The sequence below is a fragment of the Apodemus sylvaticus genome, chromosome 15 (assembly GCF_947179515.1).
Source record: "Apodemus sylvaticus chromosome 15, mApoSyl1.1, whole genome shotgun sequence".
NCBI classification, from domain to species: Eukaryota; Metazoa; Chordata; class Mammalia; order Rodentia; family Muridae; genus Apodemus; species Apodemus sylvaticus.
This window is the reverse complement of record NC_067486.1, coordinates 68,102,425-68,125,793: the sequence shown is the minus strand read 5'-3', so window position 1 is coordinate 68,125,793 and position 23,369 is coordinate 68,102,425. Positions and strand designations below refer to the sequence as shown.

The 23,369-nt window shown below is 47.3% G+C and overlaps 1 protein-coding gene across 1 annotated transcript; it reads right to left on the bottom strand.

The window, feature by feature from the left end:
* Window positions 1–355: 355 nt before the first annotated feature.
* Slc51a (solute carrier family 51 subunit alpha) lies at window positions 356–13,355 on the bottom strand. Its single transcript, XM_052157968.1, has 9 exons — window positions 13,151–13,355; window positions 12,195–12,289; window positions 4,409–4,563; window positions 3,481–3,554; window positions 3,063–3,221; window positions 2,340–2,451; window positions 1,961–2,107; window positions 1,169–1,274; window positions 356–702 (listed from the first exon to the last, which is right to left on the bottom strand). Exons 1-9 carry the CDS (start codon window positions 13,186–13,188, stop codon window positions 566–568), a joined length of 1,023 nt encoding a protein of 340 aa, XP_052013928.1. The 5' UTR covers window positions 13,189–13,355; the 3' UTR covers window positions 356–565.
* Between the last annotated feature and the right edge of the window lie 10,014 nt (window positions 13,356–23,369).

Here is a 23,369-nt window from a genome sequence, read left to right as displayed (position 1 = left end):
AATTTTCTGTCCTCAATATCAATACCTCAATATCGCTACCATATTAATGAGCAGTTCTGTTCTCAAACTTTTCAGTTTTTACTAAAAAGTCAAAAGGCTGGCATAAAGGGACCTCAGAGTTCCTGATATCCAACTGATGCTCCTAAGGAAGGAAGGGATTCCAGTGTGGAGCCTAGCTTGGGGAAGCTGGGCTGCTGCGCTGTGCCTGGCTGAGGTCTGCTCCCATTCTTACATCAGAGAAACTATACATCAACCATGTATGCACTCTTCTCCCCTTTATTCTGCTGTGCAGAAGCTCAGGGTAACTGTCGACGTAGTGGGGGTTAACGGTGGCACCAACAGAAGTGCAAGCGTCTCAGTTTTCACCATTTATTACAAAACTTCCCTGAAAAAGACTCAAAACAGCTTCAGCCTGTTGCACTTAACCTTCATCCCTACCGTCACAGGGAAGCTGCCAGCCTGCCCTGCCAGTGTGAGCCTTAACCACTGATAGGTCAGTGGACAGAAGAAATGTCACACTCTTCTGAGGAGTACAGTAGCTCTTCCATAGTCCAAGCCACTCTCCTCAGGCTTTGAGTGCTGAGTCCAGGCTTGGCGGTGAGCAAACCTCATACCCGACCTTGTTGTCTTTCCTTCGATAGTACATCCGTGTCAGCACTGTCAGCAGGAAGGTCTCCAGTATGAGCATGTGGCAGTTCATCACTGCAGTACAGAGTGGAACATGACAAGAAGTTATGCTGCGTTACCGCGGAGGAATCCATAGCAGCCTTAGCAAGCAAGCTGAAAGACTCCAGTTTACCTCCAAGCCAGAACCTAGGGGTACCAAACTGTTGTGTGGAGCAAGGCAGATTAATGATAGCCAGAACTTGGCTCTGGCTTCTGTGATCTGAGACTAGTCTGTGTGTTTACTCGGGATAGTCTGATTCCTAACCATACCCAGTCCTGTCCGAAGAGGAGGACTGAACTTCCTGATTTGGCCATTAGGACTGGCCTTGAGCTGGGGATGTTGAAGTTCTCTGATCAGAGAGGAAAGAGTCGTCATCTCAGACTGATTTCTTGGATCCTTCCTGAACGTTCTGAGCAGATATCAGGCTGACCCAACTTCTGTTCCAACATCCTTTCTCCCCTGCTCTTGCCCGCAAGACAGAAAGGAGCCCTAAGTGCTTACCTTGAGACCTGATTTTAGAAGAATAGGGAGGTGAGCAGGCGATCTGCCCACTGTTGGCCAAGATGGAGAAAATGGCAGGCTGCAGAGCGGTCAGGATGACAAGTACCTGCAGAGTAGAAGAGACGGGGGAGGGGCTGACCTGCCATTCCTGGTCCTGAGGTCAGATTAGGCATACCATTAGATATGTTAGTGGGGTTAACAGGACCGTGTTAACGAGGACTAAGACTTAAGCTTTATTGAAAATTGGTGCAGTTTCCATCTTTAGGCAAATTATAATCCTGTTTCTGCCTCATAATCATTAGGGTGGTTCATTTAAAAAGAAATCAGCTTATCTCCCTCTTCCATGGCCACCATCAGATACCCAGTAGCATCTAGCACATAAAATAGAGACAGATTTATAAACAAAGTCATGTGATGATGGAGGCAAAGATTGGAGAGATACAAAGAAGGCCAAGGGAAGGACCACTATGGATTGCTGGCCAATTCCAGAGTGGAAGTAGCAAGCTGGGTTCTCCCGGGCAGATTCCAGAGAGATTACAGTCCTGCCTGCCTTTTGATTTTGGGTTTCCAGGTTCTAGATCTGTGCAACAATACACTTCTGTTGTTTAAGCCTGGTTGGTGGTACTGTGGTACAGAAAGGCAAACAGAATAAAGATAAAATGGAAGGGGTGGAGATAAATGTTCCAAATCTCCCAGGGAACCCAAAGGTTAAGACTGCTGGGTCTGCCTTTGCCTGTGGTGCCCCTAACCCCAGTCATTTATTGGCAAACATGGTTTCTGGCAGGTAGTTACCTGAAACAGAGCAAACTTGGATCCCATATTCTGTTCACCCAGGTGCATCTTGGCTTGACGGAAAAGGATGGCCAGGGACCAGAGAGCAAAAAGGGTGGACACAGCAAGGGCATTGCTGATCCAGAGAGCTGCACTCTTTTCAGAAATCTGGTGGCAGGTCAGAAATCAGTCAGGACAAATGGTCTCTGTTTTCTCTCTTCCACATGAAGAACGCTGATTTGAAAGCCCCAAAGTCTGGACTCCATCTCTTCCCACCATATTCTCTGGACTGCTACTCTCCTGTGGCCACCCAGCCCTTGCCCCTGTGTTGCTAGTGCTCAGATATTAATTTCAGAACCCAAAGATAAGTGTTAGACTTTGCTGCTATCTCCTGGCTTACTTCTCCTGGATCAAAAATGCCGTCAGGGATGAGAAACAGGCCCACTATGTTCAGTGTTATCTTGAAGAAGGCATACTGGAAAGGGCCCCAGATGAGTAGCTGTAGCTTCTTCCTGGGGGAAGAAGAGAGTGGATCCATAATCCATACAGGCTAAGAAAGCTTAAACCCTGCACCCAGCTCCAGGGCTGAGGCTGGGCTCCCATCAGGACAAAAGTCTTGTGGATGAAGACAAGGATGTTGGGAGCCCTAGAACTGCCCCTTGCCTCCAATGATGCCTCGTGGGCAGGAACAACAAGGATTGACTTCAGGTTCGTTACACAAAGGCAGAGGCAAGCAAGCACCCAAAGGTACAGTTTTCTCTTTGCCACTAAAATATGCAGTGCAAGCTGGGCATGATAGAACACACCTTTATTTCCAGCACTCGGAGGCAGAGGCAGGTGAGTTCAAGGTCAGCCTGGCCTACAGAGTTCCACGACAGCCAGAGCTACATAGCAGAGACAACTGGTCTCAAAAAATAAGCAGGGCTGTGAGCTGACACTTAAGAAGTCTGCCTCCCTTCTCCTCTCCCTAGGGCTGGGTCCCCGTATTTGGGGTTCCTGGCTGTGGGTGTCTACCTTTATTGTTGGCTTTGCCCTATCCAGGCCTCATCCCAAGAGCCTTGAACCAGGGTCCCAGAGTCTCTTGACTTACTTGTCCCTCTGGGATGCCCGTCTTCTGCCTTACCTGGTAAGTATGAGGGGTGGGCAGCAGGGACAGCAGCAGCAGCAGGGACCTGTGTGCACCCTCAATGGGGTGTCCTTCAGTGTCCTCAGCACTGCTTCCTTCCCACCGAAGCCTTCCACCATGACCATCATCAGCAGGTAAAAGACCACGGCATAAAACCTGTGAGAATGCAAATACATGGGTGGGAGCACCCAGGTACACACCTTTGCTGCTAAAGAGGAAGGTTTTAGGGAGAGGTGGGGCTTACGGAGGGAAAGGGGGCACGAGCAGAATCCGATAGCCTCACTTTAGGATAGGTTGGCAAGAGCTAGATTCATATCGATGGGGCTTAAAGGCATGGACTCTGGAGGTTTGGGAGTCAAAAAGAGACCCCAAAGTAATGCTCGTCCCCGTGGTGGGGGTGGGGCCAGACACTCACGAGGTTATGGCCATTTCTACAAGTGTGAGGGAGCGTGGGATCCAGAGACCAAAGCAGCAGAATACAGACACCACCTGATGGCAGAAGAACAGGATGCAGGTTAAGGCACGGGCAAGACCATCCTAGCTTCTTGTAGCAAGAGCTCAAAGAAGCCAGACCTGTGCATTGAGGCCCAGGTCCTTCCACTTGTTAGTGGATTGGTCGGTGGTGGAGCCCTCTGTACCCAGGGCCAACAAAAAGAGCCAGGACTCAGATGCCTCAGCAGGTAGAGGTGCTTCCCATGGAAACCTGGCAAGCCCAGTTCAGTCCCCAGAAGCCACATAAGAGAACTGACGTCACAAATTTGTCTTCTGAACTCTACATGTGAGCTGTGGTACACATGCTCCCCCTCCCCCACTGCTACTAGCAGTAATTAATAATAATAACAATGCATTTAAAAAAGAAACAAAAATATTCCAACTGGGAAATCACTGAATAAATTACATCCAAGTCCCTTGCAATACTGCATAGATAACTTTAAAAGGGCTTAGAGCTGCCCCAGCTGTGGCTCAGTGGTGGAGAGTTCAGTACAATATAGGAAAACAAAAAAACAAGTCTACAGCAAAAGGGCAGCACTGAATGTGACCCTGTGGAAACAAATGTCTGTGTGTTGGAAGGCAGCCTGCTTTTAACAGCAGTCGTAGTGAAGGGAAAAAGAAAGGCACCTCCTGGTGCCCAGTGAACTGCTGTCTCTAAGTATCTCCTTTAAGTGGAATACTTCACCCACTGGCTGGCCTTGCAAACAGGTGGGGATCAGTTCACATCACCAGTGCTACACCGTCCTGGCAGGCAGCTCTGCTCTGCTCTGGAGCAAATGAGTTTAGGAGAACTCTCAAGACAGCCTGCCCCCTCTCCAGGCCCTCTCCAGTCCGGGCTCCAGCATCCTCACCGTGGGTGCAGAGCTACTCCAGATCAGAGTCTTCTTCTTGATGGGGCAAAGCGTGTTCTTGTATAGGTAAATAGCATCCTCCAGATAAATAGCAACTGAGCCAATGGTTAGAAAGGTCAAGATGATGGTGAGGGCAATTTCCACTGGGCCCAATTCTAGAGAAGGGAAGTAGATGTGCCAATGAATTGAAGAGCAGATGCTATTCCAGGAATGCCTACAAGTTATTAAACACCAAATAAAGTCCAAGGATGAGTGGTGTGTATGTGAACATGTGTTTCACGTTCGTGAGACAGGATCTCAGTGTGTACCCCTGGCTAGCCTGGAACTGGAATTCAATATGTAGAGCAGGCTTGACAAGTTCACAGAGTCCCTTCTGCCTCTGGCTCCCAAGTACTGGGATTAAAAGTATGTGTCTCCATGTCTGGACCTACAAAGTCTCTACATGTTTAGAAATATTTTAGAAATAGAAAATATTGCTGGGCAGTGCTGGTGCATGCCTGTAATCCTAGCACTTGGGAGGCAGAGAAAGGCGAATTTCTGAGTTCGAGGCCAGCCTGGTCTACAGAGTGAGTTCCAGGGACAGCCACGGCTATACAGAGAAACCCTGTCTTGAAAAAATCAAATCCAAAAAAACAAAAACAAAAAATCAAAAAACTCAAGGGACAGCTCATGCTGGCAAGGATGTGGAGGAGGGGACACTGCTCCATCGCTGCTGGGAGTATAAACTCATACAGCCACTCTGGAAATCAATCTGGCAGTTTCTCAGAAAATTGAGAATCAATCTACTTCAAGACCCAGCTATACCACTCCTGGGCATATACCCAAAGCACAAGGACACTTGTTCAACTATATTCATAGCAGCTTTATTTGTAATAGCCAGAATCTGGAAACAACCTAGATGTCCTTCAACTGAAAAATGGATTAAGAAAATGTGGTACATTTACACAATGGAGTATTACTCAATATTAAAACAATGACATCATGAAATTTATGATGAAATGGATGGAACTAGAAAAGATCATCCTGAGTGAGGTAACCCAGACCCAGAAAGGCAAACATGATATATACCCATGAATAAATGAATATTAGCCATAAAGTAAACAATAACAATGCTAATAATCCATAGACTCAAAGAGGCTAAGTAACAAGGACTCAAACACATGAAGCTCACTGAGAAGGGGAAATAGAATAGACATTGTGGGTGAACAGGAGGAGGGGACTGGAGGACGATGGGGTTAGGGATGGGGATAGGAGGGATTTGCTGTGGGGAGGATGGAGGAGAGAGTACTAGAAGATACGATAGAACCAGCAAGGCAGTGGAGTGGCGCATCTCTGGGACTAGCTGTAAACCTAGGGTGATGGACACTCTCAGGAACCTATGAGGTGACCCTGGCTAAGACTCCTAGCAGTGGGAGATACAGAGCCTGAACCAGCCATCTACCATAACCAAGCAAGATACCCAATGAAGCGATCGGGACACCAACCCAGCCACAAATCCTTCAACCTACAGTTTTTCCTGCCAACAAGATGTGCTGAGGTAATGTTGGTGGAGAACTGTGGGAGTGGCAGCTTGTGAGCTCCAAGCCACAAGAGGGAGCCCACCCCTGACACTTTATAATTGTCTCTACTTCAGACAGGAGCCTAGCACAACCATCATCAGGGAGCCTTCCCCCAGCAGCTGACAGAAACAGATGCAGAGACTCACACCCACAGCGGAGCTCGGGTGGGAAATGCTGTGGAAGAGGGAGAGAAAGGATTTTAAGACCCAAAGTGGGTCAAGGCCACCACAAGAAAACTCACAGAATCAACCAACCTGGGCACACAGGGGCTCACGGAGACTGAAGTGCCAACCAGGGATCTTGCACGAGACTGACCTAGTCCCTCTGGATATATATAACAGCTGTGTAACTTGGTCTTCGTGTGGGACTCGTAACATGAAGAGCAGGATGTTACTGTCTCTGACTCTGTTGCCTGCCTTTGGGACCCTTTCTCCTTACTGGGCTGCTTTGTCTAGCCTCAGTTGTGTCTAGTCTCCCTGAAACTTGATATGCTAAGGCTGGTTGATATCCATAGGAGACCTCCCCTTTTCTGAAGAGAAAAGGAGGAGTGGAGGGGCAGTTAGGGGGAGGGAAGAGGGGAAACTGCAGTCAGGATGTAAAATAAACAAGTACAAAAATGTAAAATATAGATATATATATAATGCTTAAGTCCAAATGCAGGACTCACATGCTAGAAAGTGCTCTACCACTGTACCACAGCCTCAGCCCTTTCTGGGTATTCCTGTCTATAATGGATTGAGTCACAAAACTGGAGGTGATATGGAGGATCAACTTTATCTTTCAAATTCATGTTTTAATATATTTGCAAGGTATGTTTCTAAGCAACATATGATAACTTTAAAAAGTCTAGTACAGAGTTTGGCTAGCTTGCACGAGGCCCTGGGTTTCCTCTCAGGCACCCTTACTCTCCTTAAAGGGTTAGGGGCATGGTAGTACACATTGGTAATCTCAACAATCAGGAGGCAGTTCTAAGGGGATTGATATGAGTTCAAGGCCAGCCTGGTCTACATCGTGAGTTCCAGGGCAGCTAGGACTATACAGCAAGACCCTGTCTCAAGAGTCTATACTAAATAAATAATTACAATAAAATAAATATATACAATAAATTGTTTATATAAATTATATCTTACAAACTCAAAATGCTTTTTTGCCCAATGTTTTTTTTCTATAACTTTTACTACTTCCATCATGAGAACCTGATGCTACAATTAGCATCCTTGGGTGTGTCTCCTAGAAGCAGATAGGAAAGTTTCTTTGGCAAACACTTGGAATTAGAGCTGAGGACAGGTAAAGGTTGGGTTTCAGAACAGCAGAAGGTTGGCTTTTGTGGATACTATTTATTATTTATATGTATTATATATTATTCATGGGTATTATGTATTATGCCAGTGTGGAGGCAGAAGTGTTTAATCCCAACACTTAGGGGACAGAGACAGGAAGATCTCTGTGAGCTTGAGGCTGGCTTGGTCTATATAGCTAGTTCCAGGACATCCAGGACTACACAGAAAGACTTTGTCTCAAAGTGGGGGACAGTGTTATATATTAGTGTCCAAGGTGGTTAACATGAACCCGTGTCCCCACCAGCCGTCTTTCACTCATTTCAGCACAAATTCCCCTCTACCTTTACAGGGACCATAGCCACTTGGTCACAACAACCCTGGCACACATCCTTCCCCCTTCACAGCAGGACAAAACAAAGTTCCTAAGACAGTAGCCAAGAGTAGTGTGTCAGCCACACTTTTGTGTATACCCATGTGTGCCTGTGTGTGTGTGCATGTATACATTTGTGTGTGTGTGTCCTCCTTTTTTTGTTTTTTTTTTTTTGTTTGTTTTGTTTTTTTTCCGACACTGGGTTTCTCTGTGTAGCCCTGGCCGTCCTGGAATTCACTCTGTAGACCAGGATGGCCTCGAACTCAGAAATCTGCCTGCCTCTGCCTCCCAGAGTGCTGGGATTACAGGCGTGCGCCACCAACGTCTGGCTTGTGTCCTCCTTTTTAACTGATGGTGTTTGACATGTTTTTTAGAAACCTCAGCTACAGTTTGGGCATTAGCAGCACATGCCTTTAGAATCCCAGCAGAGACAGAGGGGCAGAGGGGCAGAGAGGCAGAGGGGCGGAGGGGCAGAGAGGCAGAGAGGCAGAGGGGCGGAGGGGTGGAGGGGCAGAGACAGAGACAGAGACAGAGGGATCACTGTTAGTTTAAAATCAGCTTGGTCTACAGAGTTCCAGGGCAACAAGTGCTACACAGAGAAACCTCTCAAAAAAGCAAACAAAAAGAAAAGAAAAGAAAAGAAAAAAAGAGGAGAGGAGAGGAGGGGAGGGGAGGGGAGGGGAAGGTAAGGGAGGGGAGGGAAGGGGAAGGGAAAGGAGGAGAGGGGAGGGGAAGGGAAGGGAGGGGAGGGGAAGGGGGGAGGGGAAGGGAGAGGAAGGGAGGAGAGGAGGGAGGGGAGAGGAGGGGAAGGGAGGGGAGGGGAGGGGAAGGGAGGAGAGGGGAGGGGAGGAGGAAGGGAAGGGAGGGAGGGGAAGGGAAGGGAGAAGAGGGGAAAGGAAGGGAGGGGAGGGGAAGGGAAGGGAGAGGAGGGGGAGAGGAAGGGAGGGGAGGGGAAGGGAGGGGAAGGGAAGGGAGGGGAGGGGAGGGGAGGGGAAGGGAGGAGAGGGGAGGGGAAGGGAGGAGGAAGGGAAGGGAGGGGAAGGGAGGGGAGGAGAAGGGAGGGGAGGGGAGGGGAGAGGAGAGGAGAGGAGAGGGGAGGGGAGGGGAGAAGAGAGGAGAGGAGGCCCAGCTACATTCCGGTTGCCACGGTCTACTTCTGTCTACCATTGCCTGTAAACTCCTTCCTCCTGCCTTGCATCTTGCTGATACCCAGAACAAAATTCTGTCTATAGAAATCTCTAGTAAATTGCACTTTGTAGTCATTTCTCCAACAGAAGGATTGGATCTTTTCAAAACAACATGGTTTCAGGATCATTTATTTATGACACTGGAAATTGAACCTACAAATTTATCTTTATGATTGGAAACAGAGAACAATGTCTTTCTTTTGGGCGGGGGACGGGGCATTTCGAGACAGGGTTTCTCTGTATAGCCCTGGCTGTTCTGGAACTCACTTTGTAGACCAGGCTGGCCTCGAACTCAGAAATCCACCTACCAAGTGCTGGGATTAAAGGCGTGCAGAGAACAATTTCTTAAACCATAAGAAAGGGCCGGTGAGCTGGTACAGCAGGTAACAGGGCTTGCCGTGCAAGCCTGCAGACCCAAGCTGGATTCAGTGGTGTGCATCTGAAACCTCAGCCTCCCCACCCCGGGATGGGAGGCAGCTCTGTTTCTGGAGTCCTTGCTCTGTCTGGTCTGTCTGTCTGTCCTATCAGGAGACACAGGGTCTCTTGCACACTAGACAGTGCTCTACCACTAAGCTGAACTGCTGCACTCTTCTTTAAAGAAAAATAAACGTTTAAGACAGAATCTAAGTTGCCCAGGCTGGCCTAGAACTTACAAGTCTCCTGCCTCAGCCTCCTGAGTAGCCGAGATGACACACCTGAATTACTGAGCCCATATGGGCTTCTTTTATGAAATATTTAGCTGTATATATGAGTCCCACCCCATGACCAACCTTTTGTTGGCTAGAGGTTTGAAAATACCTTTTCTGAGTCTGTGTATTAGCTTTGACTTTGTTTATGGTACCTTTTGTTGTCTGTACAGCAAACAAAAAAAAAAAGGAAAAAAACCCCGTGTTTACCTCATATAGTTAATGCTTGTGATCACAATCAATTATGCTCATGATTGTTTGTGCTTTTGTGTGTGCCTGTGTGTGTGTGTGTGTGTACAAACCTGTGTGCATGCACGAGAGCATGCACCTGGCTGTGTGTGCTTGTGTATGCATGTGTGTCTATATACCTGTGTGCATGTGTACATTCGCATGTTCGTGTACATGTATCTGTGCAAATGTGTGTGCACTTGAATGTGCATGTATGTGTGCATGTGTTCACCCATGTGTGTCTGTATGTGTGCACGTGTGCATGTCTCCTCCCCTGTCTTGTATGTATACATACATACATACATATATACATGTGATTGTGGCTGCACATGCCAAGGTATAAATGTAAAGCTGAGAAGACACCTTTCATGAGTCAGTTCCCTCCCTGGTTTGAGGCAGGGTCGCTCCTGTTCCTGCTGCAGCACCGCTGGCTCCAGGGATGCCTGTGTCCTGCCTCCCTCTGTCTACAGCAGAAGTGCGCCGTGACTACATCCTCATCAATCTTTTTATTTTTGTAACATGGGTCCTGGGACTCAAACTCAGGTCTTCAGGCTTGGGCCACAAGCCCTCCCCCACCCCACTGAGCCACCTCATGGATCCTTTCTTAAATAAGAAATCATTTGCTGTTCCTAATCACACAGACAGACTTTTTTTTATAAAAAAAAAAAGTTTGTATTTTATATCACCTTAATCTGACTGAATTAAAGGGGGAGGCAGAGGAGGGAGGAAGAGGATGAGGAAAAGGAGGAGGAGGAGAAGGAGAAGGAGGAGGAACAGGAGGGGGAGGAGGAGGAAGAGAAGGAGAAGGAGAAGGAGGAGGAGAAGGAGAAGGAGAAGGAGAAGAAGGAGGAGGAGGAGGAGGAGGAGGAGGAAGAGGAGGAGGAAGCATTCTCCTTCTTCCTCTCTGAGTCCCTGCCAGTAATTGTCACTGTTCAGAACCATGCACTCCTGTCTAAATATTTACCAGAGCTCCTGCTCCCTTGGGTTGGTTGCATTTTCCATGTCTTTCCTTCCTGCTGCCCTGGCTTAGCCTCTGTTCTCTCCAGCTAAATAGGGTCAACAACCGCTCTGTCTTCTCCCTGCTTCTGCAAGGCTCCCGCCAGGTCATTCTGATTACTGATTACTGGTCCTTGAACACTCCATCTGGCCCTTCCCAAGCTTACAGCTTGCACTACTGGCTCGGTCCTGAGGATAAAGTACAACCCTAGGGCTTGACCCCAGTCAGGCCCCACCTCACCCGCCCAGCCTTCAATTGCCTCAAGCTCCTCCACTAGTAACCTTTGACCTGGACAGATTTACCTTCCCAGAGTAGGAACCTCACTGCTTTATTCCACCATCACCCCCACCCCGGGAATGCCAGTCACCTACCTAGAACTTCCCAGATCTCTCCAGCCTCACCACACAGCCTGCTTGACCATGAGACCCCAGGGAGTTAACCTCCTTCCTTTTGGGGTGTACCTGCCACTGATACTTTTTAGTTTAAGGTCTGTGGTGTGGAAGGCTGTGCTGTGTCCTGCAAGTGGTTTAGGGACTTCCTTGGCCTCTACATATTAGATGTTAAGGATGGGCAACCTCCAGTGTGGCCACTCGTCTGCAAGCATGCCAGATAGCTCCTGGGCTGCGGACTGCTGGTGTAAGACGATGTTTGTCCTGCTAGCTCTGCTCTCTAAATAGGAGGTGCTTTGGAGCTAGATGTAGCAGCCACCTGCTGGCACTTACTTACAGAGTGCCTGCCGCTAGGTATCTCTAGACATCAGCAGTTGATAACAGTCTGACTGGGAGCATCTGAGGCAGAGAGCTATCCTTAGCCCAAGAACCTGGCCACATCTGTTTCCCACTGCACAAGACCACACCCTCTTGCATAGGAGGAAATGAATTTTGGAAGGAGCCACCAAGAGTCACACATCTCAGAAATAGTTAATCATGGTGTAGGAGACAAAATAAAACTGGCCCGAGCCTTTTCCCTCCTAGAAACACATATGGTCATTTTGCTCTCAATAGTTGGAAGGCCCAATGAATGAACCCCGTGTCTTCCACTTGTAAAAGCAGTTCCGGACTGGGAAGACAAGGTTTCAGGTTTATCCAGGTCAAGTCCACTCCTCACAACAGCCTCTATAGTGCAGTGAGCTCTCTTAGGGACTGTGTGCACACTCCAAGGGAACTGCTGGGCTTGGGTTATTTGGTACCATCTTGAAAGCCAAGAACACAAATAGATGCCCCAGATCTCAGAGTTGCAAGCTTGAATGTGTCTTGAGACTGGGGTGAGTGGAGGCTCAGCCTCAGGTTTGTCTCCTGGACTAGATTTTCATGCCTCATTGTAGCACACTGATTCCTTGGGAGAGTCGCCCTTCTTCAAGACCTTGGCCATTATGAATACCACGGCAGCCATCCTCCCAGCTGACAGATGTGAATTAGCTTTCCTCAGCTCCCCCAGCTGTCCCAGATTCCAGCTCCCCCAGGGGAGCCCCTGACTCACCTCTCAGGAGCTGGGCTGCAGTGGGGGGGTAAGAGAAGCAGGCAGGGGAGATGCTGTAATTGGTTTCCAGCAGCTCCAGAAGATCTACGGTGTACCTGGAGAGACACAGGTCTGCTCAGAAGCAGGCAGCTGGGGAGGGGCTGTGGCAGACTGCACAATAGGTACTTGGTACATCTCAGATTCTCAAGACCCTGGAGAACTGGCTTAGGCTGGAATATAAAACAGGCTGCCCTGGCCTGGCAGGAGGATCTTAGTTCGAGGACAACTTTAACTATACAATGACATGGTAAGATTGTCAGAAAAAAGAAGGAAAGAAAGAAAGAAAAAAGGAAGGAAGAGAGGAAGAAAGGAAGGGAGGAAGAGAGGAAGAAAGGAAAAAACTGGGCTGTGGTAACAAACACGTTTGACTCCAGCACTGGGGAGGCAGAGGCAGATGGATCTCTGAATCCGAGGCCAGCCTGATCTATGGAGTAAGTTTCAGAACAGCCAAGGCTGCATTAGAAGAAGAAGAAGAAGAAGAAGAAGAAGAAGAAGAAGAAGAAGAAGAAGAAGAAGAAGAAGAAGAAGAAGAAGAAGAAGAAGAAGAAGAAGAAGAAGAAGAAGAAGAAGAAAGCAAAGAAGAGGTCATCCCATAGTACCAAGTTGGGCCTGCCCTCTGTTGGTCAGGGCCTCTGTGCCCGTCAAGGATTGCCTTCTGCAGGCCTGACCTCTGTAATCTTTGCCTGCCCATGTACAGAGGCGGTTGACAGCCCTGAAGTGGCCACACATGACCCAATCCCACAGCTTCCCTGAGGCCCAAGGGGACTGTCAGGCAGATTTCAATCTTATCTTGTTTGGAGAGCTCGAAGTCAAAGGCCCAGTGAGAGAGCCAGGGAGGCCCAGGCGGGAGCACTGGAGCAGCTGTTACTGTTCCTTAACAGCTGGCTCTCAGTCCAAGCCCTGCCGCCCTCGCTTACCTGGGGTCAAGTTTTATGTAAGTCCTGCCTGGCTCCATCCTTCTTTTCTCTCAGGCAGATGCTGAGGATGAGGAGGGTCAGGCAGGGACAGCCACTGAGGAGTGGCGAGGCTTCAGCTCAGGGCGGCTGAGCAGCAGTCACTGACTGAGGGCGAGGCCTCCACTTGTGTTTCTTTACCTCCTCAAGCCTCTGCTGTCAGCTTTTATCTCAGAGCTCACCCCTGAGGAATTTGATCTTTAGTTCTGTGCCCGGTCTCCTGACTCCTCCCCACAGCTTAGGTGTGGTCCCTTCCACCTCTTTCAGATAAACTCCTTTGATCACAAACTACCCAACCCTTCCAACTCCATGCTCCCTTAAGGAGCCCTCTAAGGCTCACTGGACCCAAGGAAAAAAAGCCCCCACCAGACCAAGAAGAGAAAGACAAAGTCCTCACTTGGGTGATCTAGCAGAAGAAACATAGGCTCTGGTCCCTTGGAAGTGGGGAGACTCGGGGATGAAGTCTTACCGTGTCCAGGTCTGTGGCTTAGCATGTGGTGGGGATGCCTGGCTGAAAAAGCCAAGGAGGCCTGTGTGCCTCTGTTTCAGACAGTCTTGCTATGTAATAGCACTAACTGGCCTAGAACTCATTATGGAGACCATGCAGGCCTTGAACTCACAGAGACCTGCCTGCTTCTGCCTCCTGCAAGCTGAGATTAAAGGTGTGCACCACCATGCCTGGCTTCTAGGGGTTGCTTCTTTAAAAATCAGTCCATCTCGGGTTGAGAAGGGACTTAGCTACATAGCTGGACCTGAAGACCAAGCCAAGTGGGGCCTGCGTAGCATCTGATTGTCAGAGCTGTGTCGTCAGATTTCTGATCACTTTGACAGGGTTTCATTTAAAAAGCCAAACTGGGGCTGGGGAGATGGCTTGGCCAGTGAGCACTCCCCCTCCAAAGAGAAAGGTGACTTTGATCCATAGCACCCACATAAAAACGCTAGGTTTGGGAGGGTAAGTTTGAAATCCTACACCTAGGGAGGTAGAAATGGAAAGGTTCCTGGGCCTTGCTGGCCTGCCAGGTGAGCTCCGGGTTCAGTGAGAGACCCCACGATGTGAATGATCAGAGGCAACTGCACCAGGGTAAAAGGGGGCTCAGCTGTGGAGGCTCAATGGGAGATTTTAGGGAGACCTGGGCCTTGGGACTTGTGGCAAGAGGCCTTCTCCTAAACAGTTCACCATGTCTCTTGAGTCCCGAAGTTTGCCCTCTACACAAAGCACAATTCTTGGGACAAGGTGATAAAATGCCGCGAGTGCAGGTCTCAGGGGTCCAGCTACCTCATTCCTGAGGTGCAGGGAAGGGCAGGGAAGGCCGGGAAGGATGCTGACACTGAAGGGCAATGGCCTCGGCCACGCCTAAGGGGCACAAGCTGACTCAAGCCACTTCCACTAGAACATCCCTCAGGTCATTCATCCGAGGCTGCTGTGAAGCCTTGAGTTTACACTACTCACAACCCTGAACTTTAGACTTCCCTGGAGGAGATAAGCCTCAAAACCGGAGGGCGGGAGGGAACTGGGAGGGGCTTGAGGCAAGGACGAGGCCAGACCCCAAGGGAGATGGCACAGGCAGAGGGAGGGAGGGAGGCGGCCTAGTGGATGCTCCTGGCCTGCCCAATGTCTCTCTAAGTAGCTGTTTCTTTACAGTGTGCCCATCAGGTCAGGCCAAGGGTCCTAGACCTGCTCTAAGGCCAGTCCCCCACAGGTAGGAAGACCCAGTCGGGGGCCGGGCAAATTCTTCTCCTAGGCGCCCTGGACTGCCAGCTGCCAGCCATACTTTTAGAACCAATAAGAACCAATCAACCTTTATTTACTTTTGAAATAATTTAAATTAGCATATGTTAATTTTATAAAATAATGTTTTTGCTGTTATTTCATTTTTAGCTTGGAGGCCAGCCTGAGCTACAGAATAAAATCCTATCTTTATGATAATAAAGAAGCAAAATGCTAACAAAATAATCCCAATACATTTAACTATCTCGTGTGGTATTCATCTTTTATGGTGGCTGCTTTTTTAAAAAAATATATATTTATTTATTTTTATGCTTATGAATGACCTGCTTTCACACATTCCAGAAGAGGGCATCAGGCTGCATTGCAGATGGTTGTGAGCCACCATGTGGTTGCTGGGAACTGAACTCAGGACCTCTGGAAGAGCAGCCGGTTCTCTTAACCACTGAGCCATCTCTCCAGCCCCTTATGGTGGCCTGCTTAGCACTTACCTAGCAGAACACTATCAAATTAGTCAAGGTCTATTGGTAGTGTAGTATGCAGAGTGTTCTTCCTGGGTAAGGTTGAAGAAGGTTCCTTGTCTATTTTGATTGCCTGCCTTTTCACTCCCTAAAATCTCCCACAACTTTTATTTCTTCTAAGAGTTTTATAGTTCTAAACCTTGTCCGTTGATGGGCATTGAGTTTTAACTGCTCTGGGCAATATCGTTCTGAGAGCAGACGCATAAGCATCTCTTTGAGACTGTTAGAGTTGCTTTCCTACAGACCCTGCTATGGGCTTGCTCAGGCAACCAGGAGTTCTGTCCTTATGTGGGGTTTTTGAGAAATACCACACTGCACTGATTCTGCTGCAGCTGCAGCATATTATACACCTGCAGCGTATTGCATCTAACTGGTGGTGCCCGGGGAGCCCTGCAGCGGGAACAAGGCCCTCAAGCTCCACGCGCCCTGGCAGAACCAGGATGTCAAGCACTCCAGCCTCTTTAACAACAAAGGATGGACTCGCTTGCTTTGCACCCAGAAGGCTGCGAGTGGATGTCCTTAGGTTGTCACGGTGGAAGGAAGGCTGTCTTGGCAGATTGAGGCCAAGTAACTTCTCAGCAATCACACCATGCAACAGATCTCTCACACAAGAGATGTGCGGGCTGAGGGGGAGCAAAAGGCTGTCACAGAGCAGGGATGAGAGAGAGACAGAGACAGAGAGGAGAGAGAGAGCAGAGAGAGAGGGAGAGGGAGAGCGACAGAGACAGAGAAGAAAGAGACAGAGACAGAGACACAGAGAGAGACAGAGACAGAGACCAAGAGAGGAAGCATGGCTGCTGCTGATATGCAAAAATACTCTGCACATACGTGTGTGCACATCACATACATGTGTGCACATCACATACATGTGTGCACATCACATACATGTGTGCACATCACAAAAAACAAAGATTTTAACTTTTGTTTTTGTTTTTGTTTTTCAAGACAGGGTTTTTCTGTGTAGCCCTGGCTGTCCTGGAACTCACTCTGTAGACCAGGCTGGCCTCGAACTCAGAAATCCGCCTGCCTCTGTCTCCCAGAGTGCTGGGATTAAAGGCATGCGCCACAACTGCCCGGCCAGATTTTCTTCTTGTTTCTTGTTTAGCATTTGGGGAGAATTTTCACAGATCCCAGCTTCATATCCTCTTCAACACACATTTATTTCTTCATATGTATGTGTGCATGTGTGTAAGTATGTGTGATATACATGTGTATATGTGATGTGTGTGTGGTATGTGGTGTGTGTATGTGTATAAGCGTATGTGTGTGATGTATGTGTGTGTGTGATGTATGTGTGTGTGATGTATGTGTGTGTGTGATGTATGTGTGTGTGTGATGTATGCATGTCTTCTTTGTCTCTTTCAACTGTACTTTGTATTTTTCTGCGCATAAGAATCATGCTTTCTCCGAGGTAGGAACCCCTGGGCCCTGGGGTCCTGTTTCCACCTGCGCCTCTCCCTCGGTCTCTTATGCTGCTCATTTTCACAAAGTAGTCACGGTTGGGCCCAATGAGTGCGTTGTAGGGGTAGCCATAGTAGGCCAACGTGTAGAGGTCACAGGAGCCATTTTATTTTATTTCAATGTTTTAAAAAAGATTTATTTATTATATGTAAGTACACTGTAATGTCTTCAGACACCCCAGAAGAGGGTGTCAGATCTTGTTACAGACGGTTGTGAGCCACCATATGTTTGCTGGGAATTGAACTCAGGACCTTCAGAAGAGCAGTCAATGCTCTTAACCACTGAGCCATCTCTCTAGCCCCCTTATTTCAATGTTATTAAGTGTTTGCCTTTTTTTTTTTTTTGGAAGTAAATGCACAGATGCAGGGTCTTGTGACTGTTTTAAGGCTTTTCTTTGGCAGAGTGAATGTAAAATAGAGTAAAATGATAATATCATCATCTATTTTATGAATTACATCAACTTGGATCTTTTTAAAAAGGCTCAGTCCAGGATGTGAGGTGTACAATAAAATAACAGATACGCAGTTGTATTTTATGGCATAAAATATGTACATATATTTTATGTCCATCAAATCTTTCTTCCCATCAGAGTTTTGCTAATAGGCTTAACTCTGGATTAATAGTAGGATCCATGGCCCTTAGCAAATGCTTTCTGGCCAGGCGGTGGTGGCACATGCCTGTAATCCCAGCACTCTGGGAGGCAGAGGCAGGCGGATTTCTGAGTTCGAGGCCAACCTGGTCTACAGAGTGAGATCCAGGACAGCCAGAGCTATACAGAGAAACCCTGTCTCAAAAAAAAAAAAAAAAACCAAACTCAAAAAAAACAAAAACAAAGAGATTCCCACATGTCTTTTTTGGTTCCCCTTATCTTGATGGGGTGGATTTTTACATATATAAGAAATATTTAACTATTCTATAAAATTATTGAGGGCCTGCTAAAGCTTTAAGCACCCCTCCATCCTGTTGAGTGGCATAAAGCACCTGTGTAGTGTTCTGAGGATTCACTCAGGAAGCCGCAGCCACACAGGCCTGGTGGGATGAGAGACCTCGTTAAAGGTATCATGACCCCGTCCCTTGACTTGTAAGGAAAAAGTGCTTTCCTTCCTGCCATGGACTGATGCAGGATGTCTTCAGATGAACACTGGCGCCCATGTATTCTATTGTATTTTATGTATACTGTATTTTATGAGTGCCTGGAAAAATATTTTCAAAAAATAATATTAATAATAATAAAAGAAAAAATATGCACTAACTTAACGTGGCCACTACCTTAAGGACAGGTGTTGGTAGCAGCCAGTTAGGCACCAGTGGCCCTGCAGTTTGCGGTCTTTAGCTGTCCCTCTTGTCCCTCAACCATTTCATATACACTACTGATGTAAGTTTATAACTTGAAATGTGAATTTTTTTTTTAGGATTAAGAACAAACTTATAAAGCCAGCCTAGTCTACAGAGTGAGTTCCAGGATAGCCAGGGCTACACAGAGAAACCCTGTCTTGAAAAAGCCAAAAACAAAAACAAAAACAAAACAAACAAAACTAATATAAAAGTTTTTTAAAAGTTTTAGAGTTTGGGTTTTAGACATGCTACTAGTTTTAGTGTTTAGCTTCACATTTGAAAAGCTTTTAAGATGTCGCTGCATTTACATACAGTACATTCTCAAGATGTATGTGGCAAATAAAGCTTTCTTTAAAGAAAAAAAAAAAAAAAAGAATCATGCCTCCAACTGGGTGGTGGTACATTGCTTTTAATCCCAGCACCTGGGAAGCAAAGATAGGTGGATTTCTGAGTTCGAGGCCAGCCTGATCTACAGAGTGAGTTCCAGGGCAGCCAGGGCTACACAGAGAAATTCTGTCTTGAAAAACCAAACAAACAGACAAACACAAAAACTCAACCATACTTCCTTTGGAACTTTCAATAGTTTAAAATGACAATGACCTGCCTGTGGCATGCCTGTGGGAGATGACCTGCCTGTGGCATGCCTGTGGGAGATGACCTGCCTGTGACATCCTGTGGGAGATGACCTGCCTGTGGCATGCCTGTGGGAGATGACCTGCCTGTGGCATGCCTGTGGGAGATGATGTTTACGGGGCTGGAGAGGTGGCTCAGCAAGAGCACTGGTTGCTTTTCCAGAGGTCTTGGGTTCAAGCACCACAAATTTTCAGATTTTCAGCACCACAAAGTCAAGTTCCCTCTTCTGACCTCACAGGGACCAGGCATGCCCGTGATACATATATGTGCACGCAAACAAAACTCCCATACACATTATTTTTGATGAGGATTCTATTACTTTTAAAGGTTAAGAAATGAAGTGTGTTAGGTAGGATGTTGGGGACTGTTATGCTTACACTTTGGTGGAAATTTAAAATGGTCCATCTGCTGCGGAGAGCATGGAGGTAATGCCTCAATTAACCACACAATTCCTACACACCCTCAAATGTCACTTCCTTACCCAAGTCCTGAAGAAGAGGTGACAGGCACTTGAACAAGCATTTGCAAACAGATTCCCGACAGCCGGAATAGGAACAAGCTACTGGCACCGACTGGCAGGTGAATGGATAAAGAGCAAACAGCACGGATTGTCGTATGTCTTTAAAAGAAACAAAGCTCAAGCCAGCCATGGTGGTAGGAAGCTGAGACTGGAGGATAGCTGTGAGTCTGAGGCCACCCTGGGAGACATTATGAGAGCCTATCTCACAAAGGAAAAAAAGGAAAGAAAAAGAAATGGAAACAGCCTTTGGTGTTACCTAGAAGGTAACAGGCATTGCTCTCAGTGAAGGTGGAAAACATCACTCTTGGTGAAGACTTGATAGGAATGGAGGAGAAAATAAAAAGGTTAAAAAAACACCTGTCTTAGTTAAGAAGGGCTTCTGAGCCTGGCCTGGGGGTGCCTGCCTTTAATCCCAGTGTTCAGGAGGCAGAGACAGGAGGATCCCTTGAGTTTAAGGCTAGCCTGGTCTACTGAGTGAGTTCCAGGTCAGCCAGGGTTACACAGAGAAACCCTGTCTCGACAGCCCCCAAAGGGGAGGCTCTTTTTGGCAGTTGTCTGGGTTACTTTGGTAATTATCTAGAAGAAACCGTATTCTGGCTAAAATCGATGAGACTTTATCAAGGGCTCCAATTATTGGCCAGAAGCAGCTAGTTAATTATCACACACAGAAAGTCCCAAACTTTTCAAACCTTTGTTTCCGACTGAGCTGGTCTTTAAAGTTGTCTTCGTTAGCCTTTGTTGAGTGAGTATATATTGCCTGATTGATTGTATTAGACGTGGTGTGTGTGTGTGTGTGTGTGTGTGTGTGTGTGCACATATGCGTGGTGCCTGCAGGGGGCAGAAGGGGGCATTAGATCCTGTCTATGAGTATAGCAGAATATTGTTAGGAATATTTTCCCCACCATCCACCCCAGGCATGTGTGGTTCTATCCTAGGTCTCTGGACTATCCAGCCTCTGGTTCCTGGTCCTCCAGGCAGTGTCTAAGTTGGGTTCCCTCTCTGACCAAGGGTCTCAAGCTGGACCAGTCATTGATTGGCCACTCCCACAATTTCTGCACCACCTTTCCCCCAACACATCTTATAGGCAGGACAAATGGTAGGTCAAAGGCTTTGTGGCTGGGTTAGTATCCCAGTCCTTCCATTGGAGGTCTTGCCTAGTTACGGGAGATGGCCAGTTTTGACTCTGTAGCCATGTTGCATGGGTTCCTGGGAGTTTCCATTGCATTAGGTTTCTAGCTCATCCCTGAGATGCTCCCCAATTCCAGAAGTCTCTTCCTTTATTCTCCCCCACACCTGAGCCCACCTGTCCCATGTCATTCCCCCAGCCCTTGCCCTGCATTTCCACCTGTGATGTCTACTCTATCTTTCCTCCCCAGGGAAATCCATTCGTCCTTCCTCGATCCTTTCTTGTTATTAGCTTCTCTAGGTCTGTGAATTGTAGCATGGTTATCCTGTTCTTTACGGCTAACACATCGGGGTCCAGCCTCAACACGGGATCAGAGTTCTCAACTGGAAGCAGGAATAGCTGCAAGGTGCATAATAAACAGGCACAGACTTTTCAGGTACAAACTGACAGGCAATTTTTCAAGGCTTAAAATTGCTCTCTTCTCTCTCTGTGTTTCTGTCTCTCTGTCTCTCTGTCTCTGTCTCTCTCTGTCTGTCTCTGTCTCTTTGTCTGTCCCTGTCTCTCTGTCTCTGTCTCTCTCTTTGTCTCTCTCTGTCTGTCTGTCTCTCTCTCTTTGTCTCTCTCTCCTCTCTTTCTCTCACTTTCTCGCAGATTGAGGATGCATGCATTCTGCATTCTCTTGCGCACTCTGCTTTTCTCCTGTGCACTTTTCTTTTCTCGAACTCCCACACCCCTACCCACCTCTGTGCGGTCCCCTTTCATTCACACCTCACACACACCACATGCACTCTCCTTTCACTCACATACACACTTACACACACACACACACACACACACCTCACACACACCACATGCACTCTCCTTTCACACACACACACACACACACACACACACACACACACACACCACATACACTCTCACTCACTCACACTCTCTTCTCCTCACACACTCAGATTCGCTCCACTCACCTCACACACCCCTCACACACGCCTCACACACGCCTCACACACGCCTCACACACACCTCACACACGCCTCACACACACCTTGCTTTCTCTCTGTGTGCTCTCTGGCCTTTTTCTTGCCCCAGTCTTTTACTGATACTCCAAAAGCAGGTAGAAAGAAAAAGACATTGTATAATCATTGCCAAATCAAATTTAAAAGAATAACTACATCTCACAAAGAATTAAGAATTACGATTGTTCCCCAAGGTTTCAAGCTTCCCTATTCCCAGGCCTGTGGCCAAAATAATAATTATTGCAAACTTATCATTCTTTAAACTTTAACTTTTGACTTAGTATACTTATTATATTTCAGAGCTCAGAGTTTCGAGGTCAGCTACTTGCAGTTTCCTGTGACGCTCTAATGATAAATGACATGGGCAAAGCTGCCAGGCAATGGCCAGAAAGATTCAAGTTAACCCTTAACTCTGTAGTTCCCCTAGCTTTCTGCTTCTACACATTGCATACAATGACTCTCCTAATAGTCCTAGTGTTTTGACTTAGTTTTACTAGTATATAATTTTATGTAGTCTATACTTGCTTATCCAGGGACCGCTCTCAAATGTTGAACAAAACTTATTGCATAACTTCAATAATTTTTTCCTTTCTCGGGGTCCCAATGTTGGCTCTATTTCATTTTCTAATCATTTCTTCAAACTTTCTTTGCAAGTCAAGCATTAATCTGGAACTACCATTGTGCAGTTATTACATTGTTTCCAAGATGAGAGCCTGGGCCATTAGGACTGTGCTGTGCTGTACTGTGCTGTACTGTGCTGTGCTGTGTGTGCTGTGCTGTGCTGTGTGTGCTGTGTGTGCTGTGCTGGGTTGGGCTGTGCTGTGCTGTGCTGTGCTGTGCTGTGCTGTGCTGTGCTGGGTTGGGCTGTGCTGTGCTGTGCTGTGCTGTGCTGTGTGTGCTGTGCTGTGCTGTGCTGTGCTGTGCTGTGTGTGCTGTGCTGTGCTGTGCTGTGCTGTGCTGTGTGTGCTGTGCTGTGCTGTGCTGTGCTGGGCTGGGCTGGGCTGTGCTGGGCTGTGCTGGGCTGTGCTGGGCTGTGCCTCTATGCCTCAATTTTTAATTGTTTAAGAATCATTACATCTAGCTGGGCAGTGTTGGCACATGCCTTTAATCCCAGAACTTAGGAAACAGAGGCAGGTAGATTCTGAGTTTGAGGCTAGCCTGGTCTACAGAGTGAGTTCCAGGATAGCCAGGGCTACACAAAGAAACACTGACTCGAAAAACCAAAAAAAAAAAAAAAAAAAATTATTGCATCAAGGAACATCTAGTTTCACAGAATTCACCAGAGCAGGAGAAAGAAATAGGAAAGTCAGATATAATAGAATAATTATGTACACCAAAGCTAACTGAAAAGCAGTCACGCACAAATGAAATCTATACAGCCATTGTCCAGGGCTAAGGTTAGGAGAAATGGGAACAACTGTTTTTTACAAAGAGCCGCTGTGGGCTCCTGAGATGTCTCCATCCCAGCCTACTGCAGGTAGACCCTTATTCAGATGGCGGGTCCCCTGGAGGGATGTGACTCCTGCTTCTCAGGTCCCAGAAGCCATCCTTTCCTATAAGGACCTGCCATAGGCTTCTGAGATGTCTTCACTTCAGCCTGCTGCTGGCAGTCCCTGTCATGGTATGCTGTCCCCAGCACTGGTATACATATCTAATGTTTGTCTTTTTGGGTCTGGGTTACCTCACTCAGGATGATTTTTTTCTAGTTCCATGCATTTGCCTATAAATTTCACGATACATTTTCTTTCTTTATTCATTCGTTTTTTAAAGATTTATTTATTATATGTAAGTACACTTTAGCTGTCTTCAGACACCCCAGAAGAAGGAGTCAGATGGTTCTGAGCC